The sequence below is a fragment of the Amia ocellicauda genome, chromosome 14 (genome assembly GCF_036373705.1).
Source record: "Amia ocellicauda isolate fAmiCal2 chromosome 14, fAmiCal2.hap1, whole genome shotgun sequence".
Classification (NCBI taxonomy): domain Eukaryota; kingdom Metazoa; phylum Chordata; class Actinopteri; order Amiiformes; family Amiidae; genus Amia; species Amia ocellicauda.
This window is the reverse complement of record NC_089863.1, coordinates 2,815,873-2,843,439: the sequence shown is the minus strand read 5'-3', so window position 1 is coordinate 2,843,439 and position 27,567 is coordinate 2,815,873. Positions and strand designations below refer to the sequence as shown.

Sequence of the window (27,567 nt, the reverse complement as noted above, 5' to 3'; positions counted from 1 at the left end):
AAATCACTATAAAAAGGTTCTCCCACATCCTCGGGAAAAGGCTTCCTATCGAACTTGGCTCAGCAATGGTGGAAAAGTGACACAGTGGGCTCCATCATAGCAGCATGCATTGGATACCTCAGACAGGGTCTTCTGAAACAGGAAGGCGTCGATGGTGAAGCGGAGAACGTCCTTCCTCGTGTACGGCACGAACCTGGACTAGCACCCATCAGCCTTGCTGTCTACCAGGCACCTGTGGGCAAGCAGAGACGTTGGCATCTTGACCAGAAGACGGGGTGAAAGCTAGTTAAGCCACCGAGAATAAGGCCTTACCCAAAGTTGTCAATCACGGTGAACCTGGGCTTAGAGTGCCGATCTGGAGAGGCCGTGGCATAGCAGGACTGGATGAACAGCCGCTGCCCTTCAGTGGCAAAGTAGCCTGTGGCCTGGAAGTACATGGGCTGACCCAGGTAGTAGATGTTCTTTGGGGAGAGTCTGAGCCACTGCTCTGTGGAAGCAGGGCAGGGTTATACATCCATGCACACACACCCTTCCACAAGCAGCCAGCAAAGTTACAGATACCGTACCATTGGTGGTGACCAGGATGTAGCCATGTCTGTTCTTCAGCTCTCTGAAGAAGGCAGATTTGTCCATGCCTGGAAGGGTGCTGCCATGCTGGGGGAATGTGGGCTGGTAGCCAATCTTGTAGGAATAGTGGAACCTGCAAAGGCAGTACAGCAGAGCAGATCAGGAAGGAGGCAGCCAGTTGCCTCCAATTACTGCTCTACACCTCAGATGAAGCCTCATAGGCACTAGTTCTTAGTGCAAGTTGTGGACATCAGCTGGACTGAGGGAGATCACAGAACACACAGCATGGTTTTGTGCACCAGGTCTGGTGCAGTTGGGATCCAGGTTAGAAGAGGGTCAAATGCTATGTAGAGTTCTGGAAGCAAATCCATACCGGTTGTAGACAAGCTGGATGGGCACAGTGAAGGACACGCCCCGGATTACTGGGTGTGAAGAAGTTGGCGGGGAGTAGCGCAGAGTGTTGGAGTACACCAGTCGGCCATTAATGATCTACAGGATTAAGTTGGACACCATGGAAGAGGGAGGAGCCATTATGAAGATACAGGAACCAGCATCACAGCTATCCAGTTATCATTACTTCCCAGAAAACACGTAGCATGGAACAGTGCAAGCTGCGAATCCACACGGCTACTTACCGATCGATTGTTCCCACACTCGTTCAGCCCGTAGATGAAGTAGTAGTAGTGCTCAGTGGTCTTACTGACGGCGCAGCTCCCCAGCATGAGCTCCGAAGGCCTGCACCTGAAACCGTTGATGTTCTTATGCACTGCCACGTACATCTTACTGTAGTCTCCCCACACTGCAACGCCTCGGTTCTGGACCTTCTTGGGATGCACGCCTTTCCGTAGGTTGTCACCGGGGAACAGGATGCGCCTCAGGTCATCCGGCATGGGCTCGCTGCCAGTGGCCGGCCGGAGTTTCTTTGGGTCTACCAGAGGAGCCGACGCCTGGATGAACATGGGGAGAATGCGGTAGTGCTTGGACAGCGCATCGATGTCGGAGGATTCCTTTGAAGTCTCATTGTCACGGCCGGCAAAGATCAGTGTAGGTAATAATACTCCTACACAGAGGCAGAGAGCAATGCAGCACAGCTTCATTGTACACAGAACAAGCACGTGACAAAGCCACTGGAAAGAGAGGATTAAACAACAGCTCTGCAATAACCACTAAACCCCCAGTTCACTCACAGACACACTAGCCCAGAAAGTGATAATCATTAGGGCACGGCTCCTGCTCTATATAGGGCTAGACGTAAATAACAAACAGCTGCTATTGCGATCTCTCAATTAACACATCCAGCTGAATCATCCCTATTGGTATCTGCTGCTTGTATGTTGTGTGTAATGCCTGGATAAATTTATTAATGTGTTTGTTATATCCAGTGAATTAGAGGGCTAGGTCTGTCATTTTTGTATTATGTTGTTCACATAAGTTGAAGTGCCTATAGCTTTCAAATTGCAGTTTAAATTCATTGTTTCACAAATTCCACCTAATCAAGCCATTGTTAAAGCTAAGGGCAGCTGCATTGTCTGGAATTCATTTGGAAAAGGCGTTAATTGCTGGAACCCTGTTGATTTACTTAACGTGGTTGAAATGCCCCTCGTGAGCATCTCTTGCTCAATGAGCTTGTCAGGGCGTTTGTTTCGTCAGAGGACGATATGTTTACTGCAATATGTGCTACAGAAGTAAAGGAAGTCTGTTTCATGAACAATTTATCTGTATTGTCAGCTCCTCCTTAATCATTATTATTATTGGTAGTATCATAAACCTTTGACAAAACTATGCTGTGCTATTGCTGATGACTTTATAAATGAAATAAGCTTAGCTGTTCACTACGTTTCCCAATGCATGATAATGTCAGTCTGCTTATCATTGCCACAGGATCCCACACGATCATTTGTATTCCATCATCCGAAAAGTTGTCCGTCAAGGACAGGGCACATTAGATCCGTTCAAACCTCACAAAGTACACAACCTTTGCAGTTTCTTGCACTGTTGTGCGTTCCTTTAGCTACACAAATTATATAATAATAACTAGCCAATCAATTGTATTCATAATGCACTTTTCTCATATCAAATAGCGCTACAAGTCAAACAGTCAGAACATACAAAATCAAACAGGCAACACAACAGTAGCAACGCAAGAGTATTTAATAAAATTTGCAAACTAAGAGTAAGAGAGATCCTTAAAAGCTTATGTATAAAGGTGAGTTTTAAGAAATGTCTTACAGGTATGGCGTGTAGGGGCGCTTCTCAAAGCGTTGCACAGCCGTGGAGTTGCTACAGTAGTTTGCAACGGGGTTGCTGAAGCTTTAACATACTTTTTTACAGAAATGTAAATAAATACATCCCTAATTGCACACAAACTACACCTCACCATGAAGACACAAAAGAATGTACAGTTCAACATGATACTGTTTATTTGAAAGTGCAAATCTTTGTAAAACTGTAAGTCACATCTTCATTGTTTATCTGTGCTGAACCAGACTTGACTACATCGACAATGTTACCTAGTATTTGCTGAAACCTGCCAGTTGCAAAATATCTCAACAGTGAACGCAGCTCCAAACGTTTTGGTAAGGTATGACTGCGCTTCGATGTAGGTCCTCAAACAGGATCAACTATGTCTGTGAGGTTAAGTATGTTTCATGCTGCTAATCTATACAGCAATCATACGTCTTCCTCCCAAGAAACCTCTAAAGGCTTTTGCCTGTCTTTAAATAGCTGCGGTGTGCGTGTTGGATGCCGGCGAACTAGATGAAGTCTACAGACTTCCTGAATGTTAAAAAGTCAGATAAAGCTCTGATCCTGCTCAAAAGCACGATCATTTTTGAGCTCGGATCTGAGCTCAGATTGAGTCCTGATCCGTTTAGTACAACACAATTGAGATCAAGATCAAGATCTGATCCCGTTAGTACAACCCACCCCTAGAGCATTTGCTTCTCTGGCTCATGTTCCCTTTCAGGTGATGCTTCCCACAGCACATACAGGGTGAAATGTGAAGGCACTGAAACCTGGAAAGCTGCTCCAGTGCATGGAGAAGCTTGGTGTGCAGTCTTGAACAGGAAAGTGGAAATAACGCAGGGCTTTGCAAACTTGTATTGATTGCAATATAGGACTGGCTGTGACGGTAACAGGTGTATGTGTGTGTTAAGAGCAGAGTGGCACAGTGCAAGCCAGCTGGGCTTATAACCCAGAGGGTGATGCATTGAAACCCTTTTGTTTTTTGATCCTTTTCGAAAAAGATCTGGAAAGCTGCTAATGGACAATTTCATTCCGCACTCATGAACAGGAAAGTTGAGATTCCCAAAATCGGCCTTCCCAAATGTTTGACTGATTGCAATATGGACAACAAATTGCCTGCCACTTTGCCATGCTGGAATCAAGTTCGACTGGAATCACATATTGTGTGGACCTTATATATAAGTGTTTGTGGTATAGTGGTTAGCATAGCTGCCTTCTGATCAGTTGATCTAAGTTTGATTCCCAGCCAATACAAAAGACACTTGCTTCTCTGTCTATTCTCAGCTGGCAAGTGTACGCTTTCATGCTACTTTAAATGCTTTTTGCAAAATCAACAAGAGTGTGCATTTTCACTTTACAGTGCCAGCTGTGCAATTACTCATGCAACCTTTGTGTTACTGGTGACTGCTGGTGTACAAAACACTGACCCCGACGTCATTTGAACACACAGCCTTCTGATCTGGAGTCAGACGCGCTACCCTTGCCACACGAGGTCTCTGGCCTAAGGGCGGTTGATGAAACGCTCGGGTGAATACTGGTGAAAGTATTCTTCTTCTTCTTCGTCTTCTTCTTGTGCAACTGACACAGCATGCTCTCTATCTTGCTTTGATTGCACATGTAATTTCATCATGAATTTAGGTCCGTTCCTAGCTGATGGATTGATTATGGAGAGAGGGAGGGTCAACATATAAGTCGGTGTCCTGTGGGGGACAATGCTTTGGCAATGCTAAGGAGTCTGCATTTGGTAGACTTTCGAGGTGCACAATTCAGTGGGAGAAAACGCATCGTTGGGTGCTTGGTTAACACTTCTTTTTTAGTAGCTTAGTAGCTCCACTTCTCACAATAAATGCATACACACAGTGTTTCTCGGACGAATGCTGGGAGAGAGTGCCGAAAAGGTTCACGCTAGTGTGACCGATGAATCACGGGATCCTGATTTCATCGGTATTTGCTATGTGCATCCAATGACATAGTGCACGGACTCCATTAAAAGACAGCCATGGAGATGCTGAGGATTGAACTCAGGACCTCATACATGCGAAGCATGCGCTCTACCACTGAGCTACATCCCCACTGCCAGCCTGCTTTTCTCACACTTTGAATCTCTGTCAACAACAAACTAACAAGCCAAAAGAGAAAGAAAAGAGCAGTGTTTGGTCATTACTCACAGAAAATAATATATTACATTGTATTCTTTACTCATATAAACAGTAACTTAATACTTATTACTCCCTGGGCAAAGTAAGTAGTTACTTTACTATTAGATTACTTTGCATTTCACCCCAAACTTTGCGGGACCTCATTAAACAATTACAAAGTTACACCCACACATGCGGTCGAATGAAGACAGAAACACACTGTTATCTCTTGTTGTTCTAATAAAGCGCCACAGGAAAACCAGGCCAGTGTCGGAAGTCCACGCCCTGTTGTGGGAGGAGCGGAGCAATTGTGGGTTTGGTTTGTGTCTCGTTTTAAGCAACTCTACGAGCGATAGAGCCTGGTGTGGAAAGGACTTTTGTTGCTATTTTATTCTGTATGCTTTAGATGATTGGAGACAGCGTAATAAATACGTTTCTCTTAAGAGATATTAGGAATAGCTTAACGTCTATAGACAACATTATATTCAGACAAGCATTACACTACGGTAAGAGAACGTTTCCATGTGCAACACTAAAATAAATATTTGCTATTTTATTATTATTGTTGTTGTTATTGTAATCATCATTAGTAGATTAGTATTTTAAATGGCTCAACTTGACTCCCTTAACTTATTACTCTTACTACAGATTTGTAACTGCAAACAACAATTTTTGTAATATTTGTAATATACACCGTAGGCGTCCTTAACCAGGGCAAGTTGCAGTTGATACAAAATACACACATTTCACAATGAATCGTACAGTAACAGCAGCTACAATAGAGCAGGTTATATCTGAACTAAAGTGTGCACGTTGCACTCGTGGTGTTTATGGACTTATGGACGCATTTATGAAACCAGTCCTTAATGTTTTAGAGGGAAACCCAGATCTGCTGTATTTATGTATTCATTCATTGAACTTGTAAATGGGCACACGTTAACGAAATCGTGTTCGCCTTCATACTGATTGTCTCTGCAGGGCAGTTATACAACAGACCAGCAAACCATCCACAAAAACAACAGCCTGCAACACCGCCTAGTTGTTCATAAAATATTAATAATATCGGCTGCTACCAATCCCATTACTATCCTTCAGTTTTGAATATTCCGATGCACTATCATGAAGATATATTTTCCACAAATGCCAACCATGCCCCTGTGATGTAGTGATTGGCTAGGTACGAATTAAGCAGATCGACAACAGACTAATAAGGATAATCATTAAGACATCATCTTGCCCCATGGGACGTTTTCTAGACGTCTTGTGAATTTGCTTCAAGGACACAAGCCAGAGCTTCCCCAGCAGCGCCAGTGGTGTAGTGGTATCATACAAGATTCCCATTCTTGTGACTCGGGTTTGATTCCCGGCTGGCGCATCTAACACAGCCCGCTTTCTTTCTTGCTTTGATTGTAATTGTCATCTAATTTTTTTTTCATTACAGAATGCAGCGGCTAGACTTTTTTTATCAATTGACTGGATCATTTCTTTCTTTTGAGGTTATTCAATTTCAAAAACACAAAGACAATGCTTTCTGGGAGTTATATTTCAGAAATAAATCGAGGCACATTGGTGACAAACGCAAGCCCTGATCTGCACAATAGGTAGTAAAATTCTGCTGCAGCAGAGAAGGGGTAGTAATCCATCTCTTGTTATTTCACAGGAGTTCATATGTGCCCGTTTCAAGATCAAGAGCGGACGGGACAATTCCTGTAACTATTCACGAGTGGGAGCTACCTTTCCTTTTGAATTCTACCACACTGATCTGCACACCTGTGCAATATAAGGGTTGTTTGTGCTTTCTGATGAAATTCCTCTGGAGGCTTGGCTTTGCATCCCACTTCTGACAAGGGATCTTTTATCACCCAGGAACACACACTTACCTGTTGTGGCAACAAGGACAACAGGATTTGAGGACTGTGCTGAAAACAACACTACACAAAGAAATCAATGTTGAAAGAATTTCCCACCCCGACATTTTTGGCACAAATCTGGAACAAACTCCCCAGTGATGTGGATGAAGCTGAAAATGTGGGAACATTCAAAACCACACTGGATAGGATCCTTGGATCACTTTGTTATTAAATGGACACCAAAACAGGCACGATGGGGCAAAGCTATAGATTTATTTCGGGGGTCTCCTCGATCAGGTTAAATATTTATTTCAAAGTGAACAGTGTAGATACATCCAAAATATGGGCTTTGCAAACTAAGCATTCAGTCAAAATTATTTCTCCAAACATTGAGATTTAGCATTTCATTATATAGAAATGTGGGTAAAAAAAATACACGGAGGCTGTGAAAAAGGACACTCTGAAGCAAAAGGACTCAGGGGTTACAGTTGGCACCCTATAGATTTGCGCTTGCCTGATGCATTTCTCTCACTTGACACAGCAGGGTTTAGATTTCATTTAATCCAATTCATCCCCCTTGTCTATTAAGGGTCAAACTAGAGAGAGCATTAAATGTTTGGACACCATTTTGACAGCCAGTCTCTGCAGAGTGAATCATGTGAATGAATCCAGGGCAGGTAAAGAATGCTAACCGCCAGCAGGAAAGCAGCTACAAACAAATACTGACAGCAATCGGCCTTCCTTTCTTTCTAAGCTGTCTGGGTGATATTGTCCCTCTTAATGTACGGCTGGGGTTGTGGGCTGCAGGATTATTTTGATCTTCAGAGTGGTTGGCAATAGGCGGACTTCAATTAGTCAAGCATCATGGTTTGTAGACCCTCCATCAGTTGGAATACCAGAACAGGTGTGTAGCGTTATGTTGGGTGTATTTGGATAAGAGCATTTGGGCTCTGAGCTGAAGCACTGATCTAAAGAAGACCTCTCCCCCCCCAAAGTTATCAGATTTCCTTAGCTCATCAGCTTGGAACTGGTTTGCAACAAAGTGACAGTTTTGGGGAGGATGGCACCGAGAATGGGCCGAATGGTTTAGAGTCCTGCTGTGAAATGTCTGGAGAAAGGGGCCTGTAGGTGATAAAAACTCTTTGAAGTGGATGAGAGCCGAAATCCCGACATAGAGCTACGAACCCAGGCCAACCGGCATTTCCAAAAGATGGCATGGATTGACATCAGTCATAAATCAAGCCCCCCTCCAATAGGACACTGGGGGCTGAAACTGAAATCCAATCTCAAGAACTCAGGGACCAACCACCTATTGATCTGACAGACTATAAGGAACAGCGGACATTCTTTCTCTCTCTCTCACCTGAACCAGTAACTCGCTGCCACAGCTCAACCTGTAGCTCTGTTGCCAGAACCGGAACCAGAAACCAACCAAGTCTTTGCCGGCAACAGAAGAGTTAAACTGGGAGAAGGAGATTGAGCCGTACGAAGAATTCTTTAAAGGACTTTATTAAATAAAGAACTTTACAGACTGCGCTGCCCGCCTGTGCCCACCTGATCAGTGGAGTTTTACAGCTGGACAATTGACTAAGTCGACTGTATACGAAAGTGTCAGTCATTTAAATAGCTATTTGAGTCTTAAGAAACTTGACCCTTGGAACAAACAGGGCCCTGCTTTCCTCAAAGATTTTGTCTTCAAATAAGTACGGTGAGAGACCCTGCTTGCCAAGAAGATTTTGTGCACAACCTTGGAGCCTTCAAACCAGTGGAAAATCTTTTTGGAAACGACTCTACTTTCGCGAAACCCCAACTTCCAGGTGCATTGACTGAGTGGAAGTTCTTGGACAAAGCCGAACCGGACTGCCTTTGTTCCAAAACACACGGACCTCGTGCCGTGTGCTGTTATCTGAGCCCGAAGCCAGAGAGGCCTCTCTGCGACGAAGTTCAGATAAGTTTAACAGTTTGGCGTTCATGATTCATGACATTTGAGAAATCAATTAGAAATGTTAATCTGTGATTCATAACTCTAGAATGTGTAATATCATTTAGTTTTCTTAAATATAAATGTGTGTTGCATTAAACTGTTTTGTTGATGATTTTAGAAATAAAATCTGTCAACGCCGAGAAATATCTTCTCATTCCCGTTTAACTGTTTAGTCTGAAATTGACACAAGTTAATAGACATTAGATTATTGGTGGCCCTGCCTATCCTTAATCATTGAATAATAATCAGTTAAGGGAAATTGTGGTAACAAGTAATGATAGGATCTTTCTCGGCACCTAAACGTAAATGAGACTGATATATATATATATAATGAGAAGTTACCGGACATAAATACTAACCTGCGTAGTTATTTAATGTCTGACTAATAATACTAATGAGAGACTCACCTTCGTCTTACTAACCGGTATTGTAGTCAATGTGTTTATAACCTTTTTTGTTTAACGATTTGTGTGTTATCATATGCGATGCCATGGTCTTTGGTTTGGTCACGGAAACAATTCGTCTTTGATTTGTTGATCTAGAGTTGAATTTTTATTAGTTTTTCCCTTTTGTATAATTAGTGTAGTGCTACATTTAGTCTTTGTTTTGAATAAATTTGACAATTTATATCTTTGGAATTGGTGTCTGCATCCAAGTATTACAGAGATTGAGTTCTACAAGATTCCAGGATTCGTGATAAGGTGATACTATAAATTCACTTCTTTCATTGAAATTTATAAGTGTACCTTACGCTACAGGCATCAAGTGATGCAGGTGGAACCATGATGCATGCAGTCTACAATAAGCTGGATTCAGCCCATGTCATCATAGGCCACTGCACCCCTTTGACGGGGCCCTCAGAATAGGGACCTCATGTCAGAAGTACTGGTAGCAGTGGATTGGAATAAAGAGAGGAGACCCAGATGCATTTTGAAGGTTTATTGGTTCCATTGCAACAAGCAGACACTGGAATTCCTCCGGGACCTGGGGAGAGAAGGAGCAGATGAGCACTGTAGCCTGGGCAACAGAGCAGTGGAGCACTAGGAGAGGAAGACCCTTACCTGCCAGCCATCCCATTACACTGGGAATCGTTCATCCTCATCCTCCTCCTCATCCTCCTCTCTATGGAACTCCTCTCGCTCATCATCCTCATCCTCATCCTGAAAGCTCGCCCAAGACTCCCCCTCACCTTTAAACAGTTCAGCTGCATAGTCTTCCGATGCCACGGGTCCCTCTTCAGAGACATCCCAGGAATGCACCTCTACCACTGCAGATTCCTCTGGGTGAGAGTCCACTTGCCTAGCTTCTCCTTCAGCATGCGGTTCCAGGATGGGGCTCCCTTCTTCCCCTGATCTATGGGATCCTTCCACAGAGTTCATTTTAGCACCAGGATGCTCCAAGGGCAGCAGGTGACTGGTCACTAGGCCACTCCTCTGAGCTGGTGTCAATACAGACAAGGAAAGAGGATTGAGGAGTTACGGATGGTGCGTGTTCTTAGTCTATAGGACATGTGGGTATAGAGGGACTGCAAGTCGACGCACTTGCAAGTCAAAGAACGGAGCCAAGATTCATAGCACCAGTATACCCACCTTCTGCCCGGTCCCCAGAACACCTGGAGTCACAGCACACACACACAGCATGGTTCCCATACAGCTCCTCCCACCTGTTCACAAGAGGAGAGGGTCACGGGCCTGTTTTTCCCCCCCCTCACAGGCTGCCCAGAGCAGCAGGCTGCTGCAATAGAGGTACCTTTTAGCTTTTCGGTTGTAGGTGCAGGATTTGGCGCCTGGAGTCACATGTTCTGCCACAGTCATGGTGCAGTGCATGTACAGCTCAGTCATCCCATGCTGTAGGGGAGCAGACAACATACAGGGATTGGCTTCAAATCACTATAAAAAGGTTCTCCCACATCCTCGGGAAAAGGCTTCCTATCGATCTTGGCTCAGCAATGGTGGAAAAGTGACACAGTGGGCTCCATCATAGCAGCATGCATTGGATACCTCAGACAGGGTCTTCTGAAACAGGAAGGCGTCGATGGTGAAGCGGAGAACGTCCTTCCTCGTGTACGGCACGAACCTGGACTGGCACCCATCAGCCTTGCTGTCTACCAGGCACCTGTGGGCAAGCAGAGACGTTGGCATCTTGACCAGAAGACGGGGTGAAAGCTAGTTAAGCCACCGAGAATAAGGCCTTACCCAAAGTTGTCAATCACGGTGAACCTGGGCTTAGAGTGCCGATCTGGAGAGGCCGTGGCATAGCAGGACTGGATGAACAGCCGCTGCCCTTCAGTGGCAAAGTAGCCTGTGGCCTGGAAGTACATGGGCTGACCCAGGTAGTAGATGTTCTTTGGGGAGAGTCTGAGCCACTGCTCTGTGGAAGCAGAGCAGGGTTATACATCCATGCACACACACCCTTCCACAAGCAGCCAGCAAAGTTACAGATACCGTACCATTGGTGGTGACCAGGATGTAGCCATGTCTGTTCTTCAGCTCTCTGAAGAAGGCAGATTTGTCCATGCCTGGAAGGGTGCTGCCATGCTGGGGGAATGTGGGCTGGTAGCCAATCTTGTAGGAATAGTGGAACCTGCAAAGGCAGTACAGCAGAGCAGATCAGGAAGGAGGCAGCCAGTTGCCTCCAATTACTGCTCTACACCTCAGATGAAGCCTCATAGGCACTAGTTCTTAGTGCAAGTTGTGGACATCAGCTGGACTGAGGGAGATCACAGAACACACAGCATGGTTTTGTGCACCAGGTCTGGTGCAGTTGGGATCCAGGTTAGAAGAGGGTCAAATGCTATGTAGAGTTCTGGAAGCAAATCCATACCGGTTGTAGACAAGCTGGATGGGCACAGTGAAGGACACGCCCCGGATTACTGGGTGTGAAGAAGTTGGCGGGGAGTAGCGCAGAGTGTTGGAGTACACCAGTCGGCCATTAATGATCTACAGGATTAAGTTGGACACCATGGAAGAGGGAGGAGCCATTATGAAGATACAGGAACCAGCATCACAGCTATCCAGTTATCATTACTTCCCAGAAAACACGTAGCATGGAACAGTGCAAGCTGCGAATCCACACGGCTACTTACCGATCGATTGTTCCCACACTCGTTCAGCCCGTAGATGAAGTAGTAGTAGTGCTCAGTGGTCTTACTGACGGCGCAGCTCCCCAGCATGAGCTCCGAAGGCCTGCACCTGAAACCGTTGATGTTCTTATGCACTGCCACGTACATCTTACTGTAGTCTCCCCACACTGCAACGCCTCGGTTCTGGACCTTCTTGGGATGCACGCCTTTCCGTAGGTTGTCACCGGGGAACAGGATGCGCCTCAGGTCATCCGGCATGGGCTCGCTGCCAGTGGCCGGCCGGAGTTTCTTTGGGTCTACCAGAGGAGCCGACGCCTGGATGAACATGGGGAGAATGCGGTAGTGCTTGGACAGCGTATCGATGTCGGAGGATTCCTTTGAAGTCTCATTGTCACGGCCGGCAAAGATCGGTGTAGGTAATAATACTCCTACACAGAGGCAGAGAGCAATGCAGCACAGCTTCATTGCACACAGAACAAGCACGTGACAAAGCCACTGGAAAGAGAGGATTAAACAACAGCTCTGCAATAACCACTAAACCCCCAGTTCACTCACAGACACACTAGCCCAGAAAGTGATAATCATTAGGGCACGGCTCCTGCTCTATATAGGGCTAGACGTAAATAACAAACAGCTGCTATTGCGATCTCTCAATTAACACATCCAGCTGAATCATCCCTATTGGTATCTGCTGCTTGTATGTTGTGTGTAATGCCTGGATACATTTATTAATGTGTTTGTTATATCCAGTGAATTAGAGGGCTAGGTCTGTCATTTTTGTATTATGTTGTTCACATAAGTTGAAGTGCCTATAGCTTTCAAATTGCAGTTTAAATTCATTGTTTCTCAAATTCCACCTAATCAAGCCATTGTTAAAGCTAAGGGCAGCTGCATTGTCTGGAATTCATTTGGAAAAGGCGTTAATTGCTGGAACCCTGTTGATTTACTTAACATGGTTGAAATGCCCCTCGTGAGCATCTCTTGCTCAATGAGCTTGTCAGGGCGTTTGTTTCGTCAGAGGACGATATGTTTACTGCAATATGTGCTACAGAAGTAAAGGAAGTCTGTTTCATGAACAATTTATCTGTATTGTCAGCTCCTCCTTAATCATTATTATTATTGGTAGTATCATAAACCTTTGACAAAACTATGCTGTGCTATTGCTGATGACTTTATAAATGAAATAAGCTTAGCTGTTCACTACGTTTCCCAATGCATGATAATGTCAGTCTGCTTATCATTGCCACAGGATCCCACACGATCATTTGTATTCCATCATCCGAAAAGTTGTCCGTCAAGGACAGGGCACATTAGATCCGTTCAAACCTCACAAAGTACACAACCTTTGCAGTTTCTTGCACTGTTGTGCGTTCCTTTAGCTACACAAATTATATAATAATAACTAGCCAATCAATTGTATTCATAATGCACTTTTCTCATATCAAATAGCGCTACAAGTCAAACAGTCAGAACATACAAAATCAAACAGGCAACACAACAGTAGCAACGCAAGAGTATTTAATAAAATTTGCAAACTAAGAGTAAGAGAGATCCTTAAAAGCTTTTGTATAAAGGTGAGTTTTAAGAAATGTCTTACAGGTATGGCGTGTAGGGGCGCTTCTCAAAGCGTTGCACAGCCGTGGAGTTGCTACAGTAGTTTGCAACGGGGTTGCTGAAGCTTTAACATACTTTTTTACAGAAATGTAAATAAATACATCCCTAATTGCACACAAACTACACCTCACCATGAAGACACAAAAGAATGTACAGTTCAACATGATACTGTTTATTTGAAAGTGCAAATCTTTGTAAAACTGTAAGTCACATCTTCATTGTTTATCTGTGCTGAACCAGACTTGAATACATCGACAATGTTACCTAGTATTTGCTGAAACCTGCCAGTTGCAAAATATCTCAACGGTGAACGCAGCTCCAAACGTTTTGGTAAGGTATGACTGCGCTTCGATGTAGGTCCTCAAACAGGATCAACTATGTCTGTGAGGTTAAGTATGTTTCATGCTGCTAATCTATACAGCAATCATACGTCTTCCTCCCAAGAAACCTCTAAAGGCTTTTGCCTGTCTTTAAATAGCTGCGGTGTGCGTGTTGGATGCCGGCGAACTAGATGAAGTCTACAGACTTCCTGAATGTTAAAAAGTCAGATAAAGCTCTGATCCTGCTCAAAAGCACGATCATTTTTGAGCTCGGATCTGAGCTCAGATTGAGTCCTGATCCGTTTAGTACAACACAATTGAGATCAAGATCAAGATCTGATCCCGTTAGTACAACCCACCCCTAGAGCATTTGCTTCTCTGGCTCATGTTCCCTTTCAGGTGATGCTTCCCACAGCACATACAGGGTGAAATGTGAAAGCACTGAAACCTGGAAAGCTGCTCCAGTGCATGGAGAAGCTTGGTGTGCAGTCTTGAACAGGAAAGTGGAAATAACGCAGGGCTTTGCAAACTTGTATTGATTGCAATATAGGACTGGCTGTGACGGTAACAGGTGGATGTGTGTGTTAAGAGCAGAGTGGCACAGTGCAAGCCAGCTGGGCTTATAACCCAGAGGGTGATGCATTGAAACCCTTTTGTTTTTTGATCCTTTTCGAAAAAGATCTGGAAAGCTGCTAATGGACAATTTCATTCCGCACTCATGAACAGGAAAGTTGAGATTCCCAAAATCGGCCTTCCCAAATGTTTGACTGATTGCAATATGGACAACAAATTGCCTGCCACTTTGCCATGCTGGAATCAAGTTCGACTGGAATCACATATTGTGTGGACCTTATATATAAGTGTTTGTGGTATAGTGGTTAGCATAGCTGCCTTCTGATCAGTTGATCTAAGTTTGATTCCCAGCCAATACAAAAGACACTTGCTTCTCTGTCTATTCTCAGCTGGCAAGTGTACGCTTTCATGCTACTTTAAATGCTTTTTGCAAAATCAACAAGAGTGTGCATTTTCACTTTACAGTGCCAGCTGTGCAATTACTCATGCAACCTTTGTGTTACTGGTGACTGCTGGTGTACAAAACACTGACCCTGACGTCATTTGAACACACAGCCTTCTGATCTGGAGTCAGACGCGCTACCCTTGCCACACGAGGTCTCTGGCCTAAGGGCGGTTGATGAAACGCTCGGGTGAATACTGGTGAAAGTATTCTTCTTCTTCTTCGTCTTCTTCTTCTTGTGCAACTGACACAGCATGCTCTCTATCTTGCTTTGATTGCACATGTAATTTCATCATGAATTTAGGTCCGTTCCTAGCTGATGGATTGATTATGGAGAGAGGGAGGGTCAACATATAAGTCGGTGTCCTGTGGGGGACAATGCTTTGCTAAGGAGTCTGCATTTGGTAGACTTTCGAGGTGCACAATTCAGTGGGAGAAAATGCATCGTTGGGTGCTTGGTTAACACTTCTTTTTTAGTAGCTTAGTAGCTCCACTTCTCACAATAAATGCATACACACAGTGTTTCTCGGACGAATGCTGGGAGAGAGTGCCGAAAAGGTTCACGCTAGTGTGACCGATGAATCACGGGATCCTGATTTCATCGGTATTTGCTATGTGCATCCAATGACATAGTGCACGGACTCCATTAAAAGACAGCCATGGAGATGCTGAGGATTGAACTCAGGACCTCATACATGCGAAGCATGCGCTCTACCACTGAGCTACATCCCCACTGCCAGCCTGCTTTTCTCACACTTTGAATCTCTGTCAACAACAAACTAACAAGCCAAAAGAGAAAGAAAAGAGCAGTGTTTGGTCATTACTCACAGAAAATAATATATTACATTGTATTCTTTACTCATATAAACAGTAACTTAATACTTATTACTCCCTGGGCAAAGTAAGTAGTTACTTTACTATTAGATTACTTTGCATTTCACCCCAAACTTTGCGGGACCTCATTAAACAATTACAAAGTTACACCCACACATGCGGTCGAATGAAGACAGAAACACACTGTTATCTCTTGTTGTTCTAATAAAGCGCCACAGGAAAACCAGGCCAGTGTCGGAAGTCCATGCCCTGTTGTGGGAGGAGCGGAGCAATTGTGGGTTTGGTTTGTGTCTCGTTTTAAGCAACTCTACGAGCGATAGAGCCTGGTGTGGAAAGGACTTTTGTTGCTATTTTATTCTGTATGCTTTAGATGATTGGAGACAGCGTAATAAATACGTTTCTCTTAAGAGATATTAGGAATAGCTTAACGTCTATAGACAACATTATATTCAGACAAGCATTACACTACGGTAAGAGAACGTTTCCATGTGCAACACTAAAATAAATATTTGCTATTTTATTATTATTGTTGTTGTTATTGTAATCATCATTAGTAGATTAGTATTTTAAATGGCTCAACTTGACTCCCTTAACTTATTACTCTTACTACAGATTTGTAACTGCAAACAACAATTTTTGTAATATTTGTAATATACACCGTAGGCGTCCTTAACCAGGGCAAGTTGCAGTTGATACAAAATACACACATTTCACAATGAATCGTACAGTAACAGCAGCTACAATAGAGCAGGTTATATCTGAACTAAAGTGTGCACGTTGCACTCGTGGTGTTTATGGACTTATGGACGCATTTATGAAACCAGTCCTTAATGTTTTAGAGGGAAACCCAGATCTGCTGTATTTATGTATTCATTCATTGAACTTGTAAATGGGCACACGTTAACGAAATCGTGTTCGCCTTCATACTGATTGTCTCTGCAGGGCAGTTATACAACAGACCAGCAAACCATCCACAAAAACAACAGCCTGCAACACCGCCGAGTTGTTCATAAAATATTAATAATATCGGCTGCTACCAATCCCATTACTATCCTTCAGTTTTGAATATTCCGATGCACTATCATGAAGATATATTTTCCACAAATGCCAACCATGCCCCTGTGATGTAGTGATTGGCTAGGTACGAATTAAGCAGATCGACAACAGACTAATAAGGATAATCATTAAGACATCATCTTGCCCCATGGGACGTTTTCTAGACGTCTTGTGAATTTGCTTCAAGGACACAAGCCAGAGCTTCCCCAGCAGCGCCAGTGGTGTAGTGGTATCATACAAGATTCCCATTCTTGTGACTCGGGTTTGATTCCCGGCTGGCGCATCTAACACAGCCCGCTTTCTTTCTTGCTTTGATTGTAATTGTCATCTAATTTTTTTTTCATTACAGAATGCAGCGGCTAGACTTTTTTTATCAATTGACTGGATCATTTCTTTCTTTTGAGGTTATTCAATTTCAAAAACACAAAGACAATGCTTTCTGGGAGTTATATTTCAGAAATAAATCGAGGCACATTGGTGACAAACGCAAGCCCTGATCTGCACAATAGGTAGTAAAATTCTGCTGCAGCAGAGAAGGGGTAGTAATCCATCTCTTGTTATTTCACAGGAGTTCATATGTGCCCGTTTCAAGATCAAGAGCGGACGGGACAATTCCTGTAACTATTCACGAGTGGGAGCTACCTTTCCTTTTGAATTCTACCACACTGATCTGCACACCTGTGCAATATAAGGGTTGTTTGTGCTTTCTGATGAAATTCCTCTGGAGGCTTGGCTTTGCATCCCACTTCTGACAAGGGATCTTTTACCACCCAGGAACACACACTTACCTGTTGTGGCAACAAGGACAACAGGATTTGAGGACTGTGCTGAAAACAACACTACACAAAGAAATCAATGTTGAAAGAATTTCCCACCCCGACATTTTTGGCACAAATCTGGAACAAACTCCCCAGTGATGTGGATGAAGCTGAAAATGTGGGAACATTCAAAACCACACTGGATAGGATCCTTGGATCACTTTGTTATTAAATGGACACCAAAACAGGCACGATGGGGCAAAGCTATAGATTTATTTCGGGGGTCTCCTCGATCAGGTTAAATATTTATTTCAAAGTGAACAGTGTAGATACATCCAAAATATGGGCTTTGCAAACTAAGCATTCAGTCAAAATTATTTCTCCAAACATTGAGATTTAGCATTTCATTATATAGAAATGTGGGTAAAAAAAATACACGGAGGCTGTGAAAAAGGACACTCTGAAGCAAAAGGACTCAGGGGTTACAGTTGGCACCCTATAGATTTGCGCTTGCCTGATGCATTTCTCTCACTTGACACAGCAGGGTTTAGATTTCATTTAATCCAATTCATCCCCCTTGTCTATTAAGGGTCAAACTAGAGAGAGCATTAAATGTTTGGACACCATTTTGACAGCCACTCTCTGCAGAGTGAATCATGTGAATGAATCCAGGGCAGGTAAAGAATGCTAACCGCCAGCAGGAAAGCAGCTACAAACAAATACTGACAGCAATCGGCCTTCCTTTCTTTCTAAGCTGTCTGGGTGATATTGTCCCTCTTAATGTACGGTTGGGGTTGTGGGCTGCAGGATTATTTTGATCTTCAGAGTGGTTGGCAATAGGCGGACTTCAATTAGTCAAGCATCATGGTTTGTAGACCCTCCATCAGTTGGAATACCAGAACAGGTGTGTAGCGTTATGTTGGGTGTATTTGGATAAGAGCATTTGGGCTCTGAGCTGAAGCACTGATCTAAAGAAGACCTCTTCCCCCCCAAAGTTATCAGATTTCCTTAGCTCATCAGCTTGGAACTGGTTTGCAACAAAGTGACAGTTTTGGGGAGGATGGCACCGAGAATGGGCCGAATGGTTTAGAGTCCTGCTGTGAAATGTCTGGAGAAAGGGGCCTGTAGGTGATAAAAACTCTTTGAAGTGGATGAGAGCCGAAATCCCGACATAGAGCTACGAACCCAGGCCAACCGGCATTTCCAAAAGATGGCATGGATTGACATCAGTCATAAATCAAGCCCCCCTCCAATAGGACACTGGGGGCTGAAACTGAAATCCAATCTCAAGAACTCAGGGACCAACCACCTATTGATCTGACAGACTATAAGGAACAGCGGACATTCTTTCTCTCTCTCTCACCTGAACCAGTAACTCGCTGCCACAGCTCAACCTGTAGCTCTGTTGCCAGAACCGGAACCAGAAACCAACCAAGTCTTTGCCGGCAACAGAAGAGTTAAACTGGGAGAAGGAGATTGAGCCGTACGAAGAATTCTTTAAAGGACTTTATTAAATAAAGAACTTTACAGACTGCGCTGCCCGCCTGTGCCCACCTGATCAGTGGAGTTTTACAGCTGGACAATTGACTAAGTCGACTGTATACGAAAGTGTCAGTCATTTAAATAGCTATTTGAGTCTTAAGAAACTTGACCCTTGGAACAAACAGGGCCCTGCTTTCCTCAAAGATTTTGTCTTCAAATAAGTACGGTGAGAGACCCTGCTTGCCAAGAAGATTTTGTGCACAACCTTGGAGCCTTCAAACCAGTGGAAAATCTTTTTGGAAACGACTCTACTTTCGCGAAACCCCAACTTCCAGGTGCATTGACTGAGTGGAAGTTCTTGGACAAAGCCGAACCGGACTGCCTTTGTTCCAAAACACACGGACCTCGTGCCGTGTGCTGTTATCTGAGCCCGAAGCCAGAGAGGCCTCTCTGCGACGAAGTTCAGATAAGTTTAACAGTTTGGCGTTCATGATTCATGACATTTGAGAAATCAATTAGAAATGTTAATCTGTGATTCATAACTCTAGAATGTGTAATATCATTTAGTTTTCTTAAATATAAATGTGTGTTGCATTAAACTGTTTTGTTGATGATTTTAGAAAAAAAATCTGTCAACGCCGAGAAATATCTTCTCATTCCTGTTTAACTGTTTAGTCTGAAATTGACACAAGTTAATAGACATTAGATTATTGGTGGCCCTGCCTATCCTTAATCATTGAATAATAATCAGTTAAGGGAAATTGTGGTAACAAGTAATGATAGGATCTTTCTCGGCACCTAAACGTAAATGAGACTGATATATATATATATATATAATGAGAAGTTACCGGACATAAATACTAACCTGCGTAGTTATTTAATGTCTGACTAATAATACTAACGAGAGACTCACCTTCGTCTTACTAACCGGTATTGTAGTCAATGTGTTTATAACCTTTTTTGTTTAACGATTTGTGTGTTATCATATGCGATGCCATGGTCTTTGGTTTGGTCACGGAAACGATTCGTCTTTGATTTGTTGATCTAGAGTTGAATTTTTATTAGTTTTTCCCTTTTGTATAATTAGTGTAGTGCTACATTTAGTCTTTGTTTTGAATAAATTTGACAATTTATATCTTTGGAATTGGTGTCTGCATCCAAGTATTACAGAAATTGAGTTCTACAAGATTCCAGGATTCGTGATAAGGTGATACTATAAATTCACTTCTTTCATTGAAATTTATAAGTGTACCTTACGCTACAGGCATCAAGTGATGCAGGTGGAACCATGATGCATGCAGTCTACAATAAGCTGGATTCAGCCCATGTCATCATAGGCCACTGCACCCCTTTGACGGGGCCCTCAGAATAGGGACCTCCTGTCAGAAGTACTGGTAGCAGTGGATTGGAATAAAGAGAGGAGACCCAGATGCATTTTGAAGGTTTATTGGTTCCATTGCAACAAGCAGACACTGGAATTCCTCCGGGACCTGGGGAGAGAAGGAGCAGATGAGCACTGTAGCCTGGGCAACAGAGCAGTGGAGCACTAGGAGAGGAAGACCCTTACCTGCCAGCCATCCCATTACACTGGGAATCGTTCATCCTCATCCTCCGTCTCCTCCATATGGAAGTCATCCGATGCCACGGGTTCCTCTTCAGAGACATCCCAGGAATGCACCTCTACCGCTGCAGATTCCTCTGGGTGAGAGTCCACTTGCCTAGCTTCTCCTTCAGCATGCGGTTCCAGGATGGGGCTCCCTTCTTCCCCTGATCTATGGGATCCTTCCACAGAGTTCATTTTAGCACCAGGATGCTCCAAGGGCAGCAGGTGACTGGTCACTAGGCCACTCCTCTGAGCTGGTGTCAATACAGACAAGGAAAGAGGATTGAGGAGTTACGGATGGTGCGTGTTCTTAGTCTATAGGACATGTGGGTATAGAGGGACTGCAAGTCGACGCACTTGCAAGTCAAAGAACGGAGCCAAGATTCATAGCACCAGTATACCCACCTTCTGCCCGGTCCCCAGAACACCTGGAGTCACAGCACACACACACAGCATGGTTCCCATACAGCTCCTCCCACCTGTTCACAAGAGGAGAGGGTCACGGGCCTGTTTTTCCCCCCCCTCACAGGCTGCCCAGAGCAGCAGGCTGCTGCAATAGAGGTACCTTTTAGCTTTTCGGTTGTAGGTGCAGGATTTGGCGCCTGGAGTCACATGTTCTGCCACAGTCATGGTGCAGTGCATGTACAGCTCAGTCATCCCATGCTGTAGGGGAGCAGACAACATACAGGGATTGGCTTCAAATCACTATAAAAAGGTTCTCCCACATCCTCGGGAAAAGGCTTCCTATCGATCTTGGCTCAGCAATGGTGGAAAAGTGACACAGTGGGCTCCATCATAGCAGCATGCATTGGATACCTCAGACAGGGTCTTCTGAAACAGGAAGGCGTCGATGGTGAAGCGGAGAACGTCCTTCCTCGTGTACGGCACGAACCTGGACTGGCACCCATCAGCCTTGCTGTCTACCAGGCACCTGTGGGCAAGCAGAGACGTTGGCATCTTGACCAGAAGACGGGGTGAAAGCTAGTTAAGCCACCGAGAATAAGGCCTTACCCAAAGTTGTCAATCACGGTGAACCTGGGCTTAGAGTGCCGATCTGGAGAGGCCGTGGCATAGCAGGACTGGATGAACAGCCGCTGCCCTTCAGTGGCAAAGTAGCCTGTGGCCTGGAAGTACATGGGCTGACCCAGGTAGTAGATGTTCTTTGGGGAAAGTCTGAGCCACTGCTCTGTGGAAGCAGGGCAGGGTTATACATCCATGCACACACACCCTTCCACAAGCAGCCAGCAAAGTTACAGATACCGTACCATTGGTGGTGACCAGGATGTAGCCATGTCTGTTCTTCAGCTCTCTGAAGAAGGCAGATTTGTCCATGCCTGGAAGGGTGCTGCCATGCTGGGGGAATGTGGGCTGGTAGCCAATCTTGTAGGAATAGTGGAACCTGCAAAGGCAGTACAGCAGAGCAGATCAGGAAGGAGGCAGCCAGTTGCCTCCAATTACTGCTCTACACCTCAGATGAAGCCTCATAGGCACTAGTTCTTAGTGCAAGTTGTGGACATCAGCTGGACTGAGGGAGATCACAGAACACACAGCATGGTTTTGTGCACCAGGTCTGGTGCAGTTGGGATCCAGGTTAGAAGAGGGTCAAATGCTATGTAGAGTTCTGGAAGCAAATCCATACCGGTTGTAGACAAGCTGGATGGGCACAGTGAAGGACACGCCCCGGATTACTGGGTGTGAAGAAGTTGGCGGGGAGTAGCGCAGAGTGTTGGAGTACACCAGTCGGCCATTAATGATCTACAGGATTAAGTTGGACACCATGGAAGAGGGAGGAGCCATTATGAAGATACAGGAACCAGCATCACAGCTATCCAGTTATCATTACTTCCCAGAAAACACGTAGCATGGAACAGTGCAAGCTGCGAATCCACACGGCTACTTACCGATCGATTGTTCCCACACTCGTTCAGCCCGTAGATGAAGTAGTAGTAGTGCTCAGTGGTCTTACTGACGGCGCAGCTCCCCAGCATGAGCTCCGAAGGCCTGCACCTGAAACCGTTGATGTTCTTATGCACTGCCACGTACATCTTACTGTAGTCTCCCCACACTGCAACGCCTCGGTTCTGGACCTTCTTGGGATGCACGCCTTTCCGTAGGTTGTCACCGGGGAACAGGATGCGCCTCAGGTCATCCGGCATGGGCTCGCTGCCAGTGGCCGGCCGGAGTTTCTTTGGGTCTACCAGAGGAGCCGACGCCTGGATGAACATGGGGAGAATGCGGTAGTGCTTGGACAGCGTATCGATGTCGGAGGATTCCTTTGAAGTCTCATTGTCACGGCCAGCAAAGATCGGTGTAGGTAATAATACTCCTACACAGAGGCAGAGAGCAATGCAGCACAGCTTCATTGCACACAGAACAAGCACGTGACAAAGCCACTGGAAAGAGAGGATTAAACAACAGCTCTGCAATAACCACTAAACCCCCAGTTCACTCACAGACACACTAGCCCAGAAAGTGATAATCATTAGGGCACGGCTCCTGCTCTATATAGGGCTAGACGTAAATAACAAACAGCTGCTATTGCGATCTCTCAATTAACACATCCAGCTGAATCATCCCTATTGGTATCTGCTGCTTGTATGTTGTGTGTAATGCCTGGATACATTTATTAATGTGTTTGTTATATCCAGTGAATTAGAGGGCTAGGTCTGTCATTTTTGTATTATGTTGTTCACATAAGTTGAAGTGCCTATAGCTTTCAAATTGCAGTTTAAATTCATTGTTTCACAAATTCCACCTAATCAAGCCATTGTTAAAGCTAAGGGCAGCTGCATTGTCTGGAATTCATTTGGAAAAGGCGTTAATTGCTGGAACCCTGTTGATTTACTTAACGTGGTTGAAATGCCCCTCGTGAGCATCTCTTGCTCAATGAGCTTGTCAGGGCGTTTGTTTCGTCAGAGGACGATATGTTTACTGCAATATGTGCTACAGAAGTAAAGGAAGTCTGTTTCATGAACAATTTATCTGTATTGTCAGCTCCTCCTTAATCATTATTATTATTGGTAGTATCATAAACCTTTGACAAAACTATGCTGTGCTATTGCTGATGACTTTATAAATGAAATAAGCTTAGCTGTTCACTACGTTTCCCAATGCATGATAATGTCAGTCTGCTTATCATTGCCACAGGATCCCACACGATCATTTGTATTCCATCATCCGAAAAGTTGTCCGTCAAGGACAGGGCACATTAGATCCGTTCAAACCTCACAAAGTACACAACCTTTGCAGTTTCTTGCACTGTTGTGCGTTCCTTTAGCTACACAAATTATATAATAATAACTAGCCAATCAATTGTAATCATAATGCACTTTTCTCATATCAAATAGCGCTACAAGTCAAACAGTCAGAACATACAAAATCAAACAGGCAACACAACAGTAGCAACGCAAGAGTATTTAATAAAATTTGCAAACTAAGAGTAAGAGAGATCCTTAAAAGCTTTTGTATAAAGGTGAGTTTTAAGAAATGTCTTACAGGTATGGCGTGTAGGGGCGCTTCTCAAAGCGTTGCACAGCCGTGGAGTTGCTACAGTAGTTTGCAACGGGGTTGCTGAAGCTTTAACATACTTTTTTACAGAAATGTAAATAAATACATCCCTAATTGCACACAAACTACACCTCACCATGAAGACACAAAAGAATGTACAGTTCAACATGATACTGTTTATTTGAAAGTGCAAATCTTTGTAAAACTGTAAGTCACATCTTCATTGTTTATCTGTGCTGAACCAGACTTGACTACATCGACAATGTTACCTAGTATTTGCTGAAACCTGCCAGTTGCAAAATATCTCAACGGTGAACGCAGCTCCAAACGTTTTGGTAAGGTATGACTGCGCTTCGATGTAGGTCCTCAAACAGGATCAACTATGTCTGTGAGGTTAAGTATGTTTCATGCTGCTAATCTATACAGCAATCATACGTCTTCCTCCCAAGAAACCTCTAAAGGCTTTTGCCTGTCTTTAAATAGCTGCGGTGTGCGTGTTGGATGCCGGCGAACTAGATGAAGTCTACAGACTTCCTGAATGTTAAAAAGTCAGATAAAGCTCTGATCCTGCTCAAAAGCACGATCATTTTTGAGCTCGGATCTGAGCTCAGATTGAGTCCTGATCCGTTTAGTACAACACAATTGAGATCAAGATCAAGATCTGATCCCGTTAGTACAACCCACCCCTAGAGCATTTGCTTCTCTGGCTCATGTTCCCTTTCAGGTGATGCTTCCCACAGCACATACAGGGTGAAATGTGAAAGCACTGAAACCTGGAAAGCTGCTCCAGTGCATGGAGAAGCTTGGTGTGCAGTCTTGAACAGGAAAGTGGAAATAACGCAGGGCTTTGCAAACTTGTATTGATTGCAATATAGGACTGGCTGTGACGGTAACAGGTGGATGTGTGTGTTAAGAGCAGAGTGGCACAGTGCAAGCCAGCTGGGCTTATAACCCAGAGGGTGATGCATTGAAACCCTTTTGTTTTTTGATCCTTTTCGAAAAAGATCTGGAAAGCTGCTAATGGACAATTTCATTCCGCACTCATGAACAGGAAAGTTGAGATTCCCAAAATCGGCCTTCCCAAATGTTTGACTGATTGCAATATGGACAACAAATTGCCTGCCACTTTGCCATGCTGGAATCAAGTTCGACTGGAATCACATATTGTGTGGACCTTATATATAAGTGTTTGTGGTATAGTGGTTAGCATAGCTGCCTTCTGATCAGTTGATCTAAGTTTGATTCCCAGCCAATACAAAAGACACTTGCTTCTCTGTCTATTCTCAGCTGGCAAGTGTACGCTTTCATGCTACTTTAAATGCTTTTTGCAAAATCAACAAGAGTGTGCATTTTCACTTTACAGTGCCAGCTGTGCAATTACTCATGCAACCTTTGTGTTACTGGTGACTGCTGGTGTACAAAACACTGACCCCGACGTCATTTGAACACACAGCCTTCTGATCTGGAGTCAGACGCGCTACCCTTGCCACACGAGGTCTCTGGCCTAAGGGCGGTTGATGAAACGCTCGGGTGAATACTGGTGAAAGTATTCTTCTTCTTCTTCGTCTTCTTCTTCTTGTGCAACTGACACAGCATGCTCTCTATCTTGCTTTGATTGCACATGTAATTTCATCATGAATTTAGGTCCGTTCCTAGCTGATGGATTGATTATGGAGAGAGGGAGGGTCAACATATAAGTCGGTGTCCTGTGGGGGACAATGCTTTGCTAAGGAGTCTGCATTTGGTAGACTTTCGAGGTGCACAATTCAGTGGGAGAAAACGCATCGTTGGGTGCTTGGTTAACACTTCTTTTTTAGTAGCTTAGTAGCTCCACTTCTCACAATAAATGCATACACACAGTGTTTCTCGGACGAATGCTGGGAGAGAGTGCCGAAAAGGTTCACGCTAGTGTGACCGATGAATCACGGGATCCTGATTTCATCGGTATTTGCTATGTGCATCCAATGACATAGTGCACGGACTCCATTAAAAGACAGCCATGGAGATGCTGAGGATTGAACTCAGGACCTCATACATGCGAAGCATGCGCTCTACCACTGAGCTACATCCCCACTGCCAGCTTGCTTTTCTCACACTTTGAATCTCTGTCAACAACAAACTAACAAGCCAAAAGAGAAAGAAAAGAGCAGTGTTTGGTCATTACTCACAGAAAATAATATATTACATTGTATTCTTTACTCATATAAACAGTAACTTAATACTTATTACTCCCTGGGCAAAGTAAGTAGTTACTTTACTATTAGATTACTTTGCATTTCACCCCAAACTTTGCGGGACCTCATTAAACAATTACAAAGTTACACCCACACATGCGGTCGAATGAAGACAGAAACACACTGTTATCTCTTGTTGTTCTAATAAAGCGCCACAGGAAAACCAGGCCAGTGTCGGAAGTCCACGCCCTGTTGTGGGAGGAGCGGAGCAATTGTGGGTTTGGTTTGTGTCTCGTTTTAAGCAACTCTACGAGCGATAGAGCCTGGTGTGGAAAGGACTTTTGTTGCTATTTTATTCTGTATGCTTTAGATGATTGGAGACAGCGTAATAAATACGTTTCTCTTAAGAGATATTAGGAATAGCTTAACGTCTATAGACAACATTATATTCAGACAAGCATTACACTACGGTAAGAGAACGTTTCCATGTGCAACACTAAAATAAATATTTGCTATTTTATTATTATTGTTGTTGTTATTGTAATCATCATTAGTAGATTAGTATTTTAAATGGCTCAACTTGACTCCCTTAACTTATTACTCTTACTACAGATTTGTAACTGCAAACAACAATTTTTGTAATATTTGTAATATACACCGTAGGCGTCCTTAACCAGGGCAAGTTGCAGTTGATACAAAATACACACATTTCACAATGAATCGTACAGTAACAGCAGCTACAATAGAGCAGGTTATATCTGAACTAAAGTGTGCACGTTGTACTCGTGGTGTTTATGGACTTATGGACGCATTTATGAAACCAGTCCTTAATGTTTTAGAGGGAAACCCAGATCTGCTGTATTTATGTATTCATTCATTGAACTTGTAAATGGGCACACGTTAACGAAATCGTGTTCGCCTTCATACTGATTGTCTCTGCAGGGCAGTTATACAACAGACCAGCAAACCATCCACAAAAACAACAGCCTGCAACACCGCCTAGTTGTTCATAAAATATTAATAATATCGGCTGCTACCAATCCCATTACTATCCTTCAGTTTTGAATATTCCGATGCACTATCATGAAGATATATTTTCCACAAATGCCAACCATGCCCCTGTGATGTAGTGATTGGCTAGGTACGAATTAAGCAGATCGACAACAGACTAATAAGGATAATCATTAAGACATCATCTTGCCCCATGGGACGTTTTCTAGACGTCTTGTGAATTTGCTTCAAGGACACAAGCCAGAGCTTCCCCAGCAGCGCCAGTGGTGTAGTGGTATCATACAAGATTCCCATTCTTGTAACTCGGGTTTAATTCCCGGCTGGCGCA

General features: G+C 44.0%; 5 protein-coding genes and 6 non-coding genes across 11 annotated transcripts; 3 read left to right on the top strand and 8 right to left on the bottom strand.

The window, feature by feature from the left end:
• Positions 1-888: 888 nt before the first annotated feature.
• On the bottom strand, positions 889-1,772 carry LOC136767986 (uncharacterized). Its single transcript, XM_066722049.1, has 2 exons — positions 1,203-1,772; positions 889-1,056 (listed from the first exon to the last, which is right to left on the bottom strand). The coding sequence occupies exons 1-2, from the start codon at positions 1,662-1,664 to the stop codon at positions 904-906; spliced, it is 615 nt and encodes a 204-aa protein (XP_066578146.1). The 5' UTR covers positions 1,665-1,772; the 3' UTR covers positions 889-903.
• Positions 1,773-4,811: 3,039 nt separating this feature from the next.
• On the bottom strand, positions 4,812-4,883 carry trnaa-cgc (transfer RNA alanine (anticodon CGC)). Its single transcript has one exon. It is a non-coding gene; the product is annotated as a tRNA-Ala (tRNA).
• A 1,370-nt stretch (positions 4,884-6,253) lies between these two features.
• trnag-ccc (transfer RNA glycine (anticodon CCC)) lies at positions 6,254-6,324 on the top strand. Its single transcript has one exon. It is a non-coding gene; the product is annotated as a tRNA-Gly (tRNA).
• A 3,383-nt stretch (positions 6,325-9,707) lies between these two features.
• LOC136768273 (zona pellucida sperm-binding protein 3-like) lies at positions 9,708-11,386 on the bottom strand. The gene is made up of 7 exons (XM_066722374.1): positions 11,233-11,386; positions 10,979-11,153; positions 10,784-10,898; positions 10,533-10,630; positions 10,373-10,446; positions 9,845-10,221; positions 9,708-9,767 (listed from the first exon to the last, which is right to left on the bottom strand). Exons 1-6 carry the CDS (start codon positions 11,297-11,299, stop codon positions 9,860-9,862), a joined length of 891 nt encoding a protein of 296 aa, XP_066578471.1. The 5' UTR covers positions 11,300-11,386; the 3' UTR covers positions 9,708-9,767; positions 9,845-9,859.
• A 168-nt stretch (positions 11,387-11,554) lies between these two features.
• LOC136768274 (uncharacterized) lies at positions 11,555-12,452 on the bottom strand. Its single transcript, XM_066722375.1, has 2 exons — positions 11,869-12,452; positions 11,555-11,722 (listed from the first exon to the last, which is right to left on the bottom strand). The coding sequence occupies exons 1-2, from the start codon at positions 12,328-12,330 to the stop codon at positions 11,570-11,572; spliced, it is 615 nt and encodes a 204-aa protein (XP_066578472.1). The 5' UTR covers positions 12,331-12,452; the 3' UTR covers positions 11,555-11,569.
• A 3,022-nt stretch (positions 12,453-15,474) lies between these two features.
• trnaa-cgc (transfer RNA alanine (anticodon CGC)) lies at positions 15,475-15,546 on the bottom strand. Its single transcript has one exon. It is a non-coding gene; the product is annotated as a tRNA-Ala (tRNA).
• Positions 15,547-16,916: 1,370 nt separating this feature from the next.
• Positions 16,917-16,987, top strand: trnag-ccc (transfer RNA glycine (anticodon CCC)). The gene has a single exon. It is a non-coding gene; the product is annotated as a tRNA-Gly (tRNA).
• A 3,387-nt stretch (positions 16,988-20,374) lies between these two features.
• Positions 20,375-21,965, bottom strand: LOC136767985 (zona pellucida sperm-binding protein 3-like). Its single transcript, XM_066722047.1, has 7 exons — positions 21,813-21,965; positions 21,559-21,733; positions 21,364-21,478; positions 21,113-21,210; positions 20,953-21,026; positions 20,512-20,801; positions 20,375-20,434 (listed from the first exon to the last, which is right to left on the bottom strand). Exons 1-6 carry the CDS (start codon positions 21,877-21,879, stop codon positions 20,527-20,529), a joined length of 804 nt encoding a protein of 267 aa, XP_066578144.1. The 5' UTR covers positions 21,880-21,965; the 3' UTR covers positions 20,375-20,434; positions 20,512-20,526.
• A 169-nt stretch (positions 21,966-22,134) lies between these two features.
• LOC136768272 (uncharacterized) lies at positions 22,135-23,027 on the bottom strand. The gene is made up of 2 exons (XM_066722373.1): positions 22,449-23,027; positions 22,135-22,302 (listed from the first exon to the last, which is right to left on the bottom strand). The coding sequence occupies exons 1-2, from the start codon at positions 22,908-22,910 to the stop codon at positions 22,150-22,152; spliced, it is 615 nt and encodes a 204-aa protein (XP_066578470.1). The 5' UTR covers positions 22,911-23,027; the 3' UTR covers positions 22,135-22,149.
• A 3,027-nt stretch (positions 23,028-26,054) lies between these two features.
• trnaa-cgc (transfer RNA alanine (anticodon CGC)) lies at positions 26,055-26,126 on the bottom strand. Its single transcript has one exon. It is a non-coding gene; the product is annotated as a tRNA-Ala (tRNA).
• A 1,370-nt stretch (positions 26,127-27,496) lies between these two features.
• On the top strand, positions 27,497-27,567 carry trnag-ccc (transfer RNA glycine (anticodon CCC)). Its single transcript has one exon. It is a non-coding gene; the product is annotated as a tRNA-Gly (tRNA).

Excerpts from the sequence above, each read along its gene's own strand:
- LOC136767985 (XM_066722047.1), bottom strand. The coding sequence starts at position 21,879 with ATGGACAAATCTGCCTTCTTCAGAGAGCTGAAGAACAGACATGGCTAC. Across the intron at positions 21,027-21,112 it reads TACAACCGAAAAGCTAAAAG|GTGGGAGGAGCTGTATGGGA; the intron begins GTACCTCTATTG and ends TCTTGTGAACAG. Across the intron at positions 20,802-20,952 it reads TTCTGGGGACCGGGCAGAAG|CTCAGAGGAGTGGCCTAGTG; the intron begins GTGGGTATACTG and ends TATTGACACCAG.
- LOC136768272 (XM_066722373.1), bottom strand. The coding sequence starts at position 22,910 with ATGAAGCTGTGCTGCATTGCTCTCTGCCTCTGTGTAGGAGTATTATTA. Across the intron at positions 22,303-22,448 it reads AGTGTGGGAACAATCGATCG|ATCATTAATGGCCGACTGGT; the intron begins GTAAGTAGCCGT and ends TTAATCCTGTAG.
- LOC136768273 (XM_066722374.1), bottom strand. The coding sequence starts at position 11,299 with ATGGACAAATCTGCCTTCTTCAGAGAGCTGAAGAACAGACATGGCTAC. Across the intron at positions 10,631-10,783 it reads TTCAGAAGACCCTGTCTGAG|CATGGGATGACTGAGCTGTA; the intron begins GTATCCAATGCA and ends GCTCCCCTACAG. Across the intron at positions 10,222-10,372 it reads TTCTGGGGACCGGGCAGAAG|CTCAGAGGAGTGGCCTAGTG; the intron begins GTGGGTATACTG and ends TATTGACACCAG.
- LOC136768274 (XM_066722375.1), bottom strand. The coding sequence starts at position 12,330 with ATGAAGCTGTGCTGCATTGCTCTCTGCCTCTGTGTAGGAGTATTATTA. Across the intron at positions 11,723-11,868 it reads AGTGTGGGAACAATCGATCG|ATCATTAATGGCCGACTGGT; the intron begins GTAAGTAGCCGT and ends TTAATCCTGTAG.
- LOC136767986 (XM_066722049.1), bottom strand. The coding sequence starts at position 1,664 with ATGAAGCTGTGCTGCATTGCTCTCTGCCTCTGTGTAGGAGTATTATTA. Across the intron at positions 1,057-1,202 it reads AGTGTGGGAACAATCGATCG|ATCATTAATGGCCGACTGGT; the intron begins GTAAGTAGCCGT and ends TTAATCCTGTAG.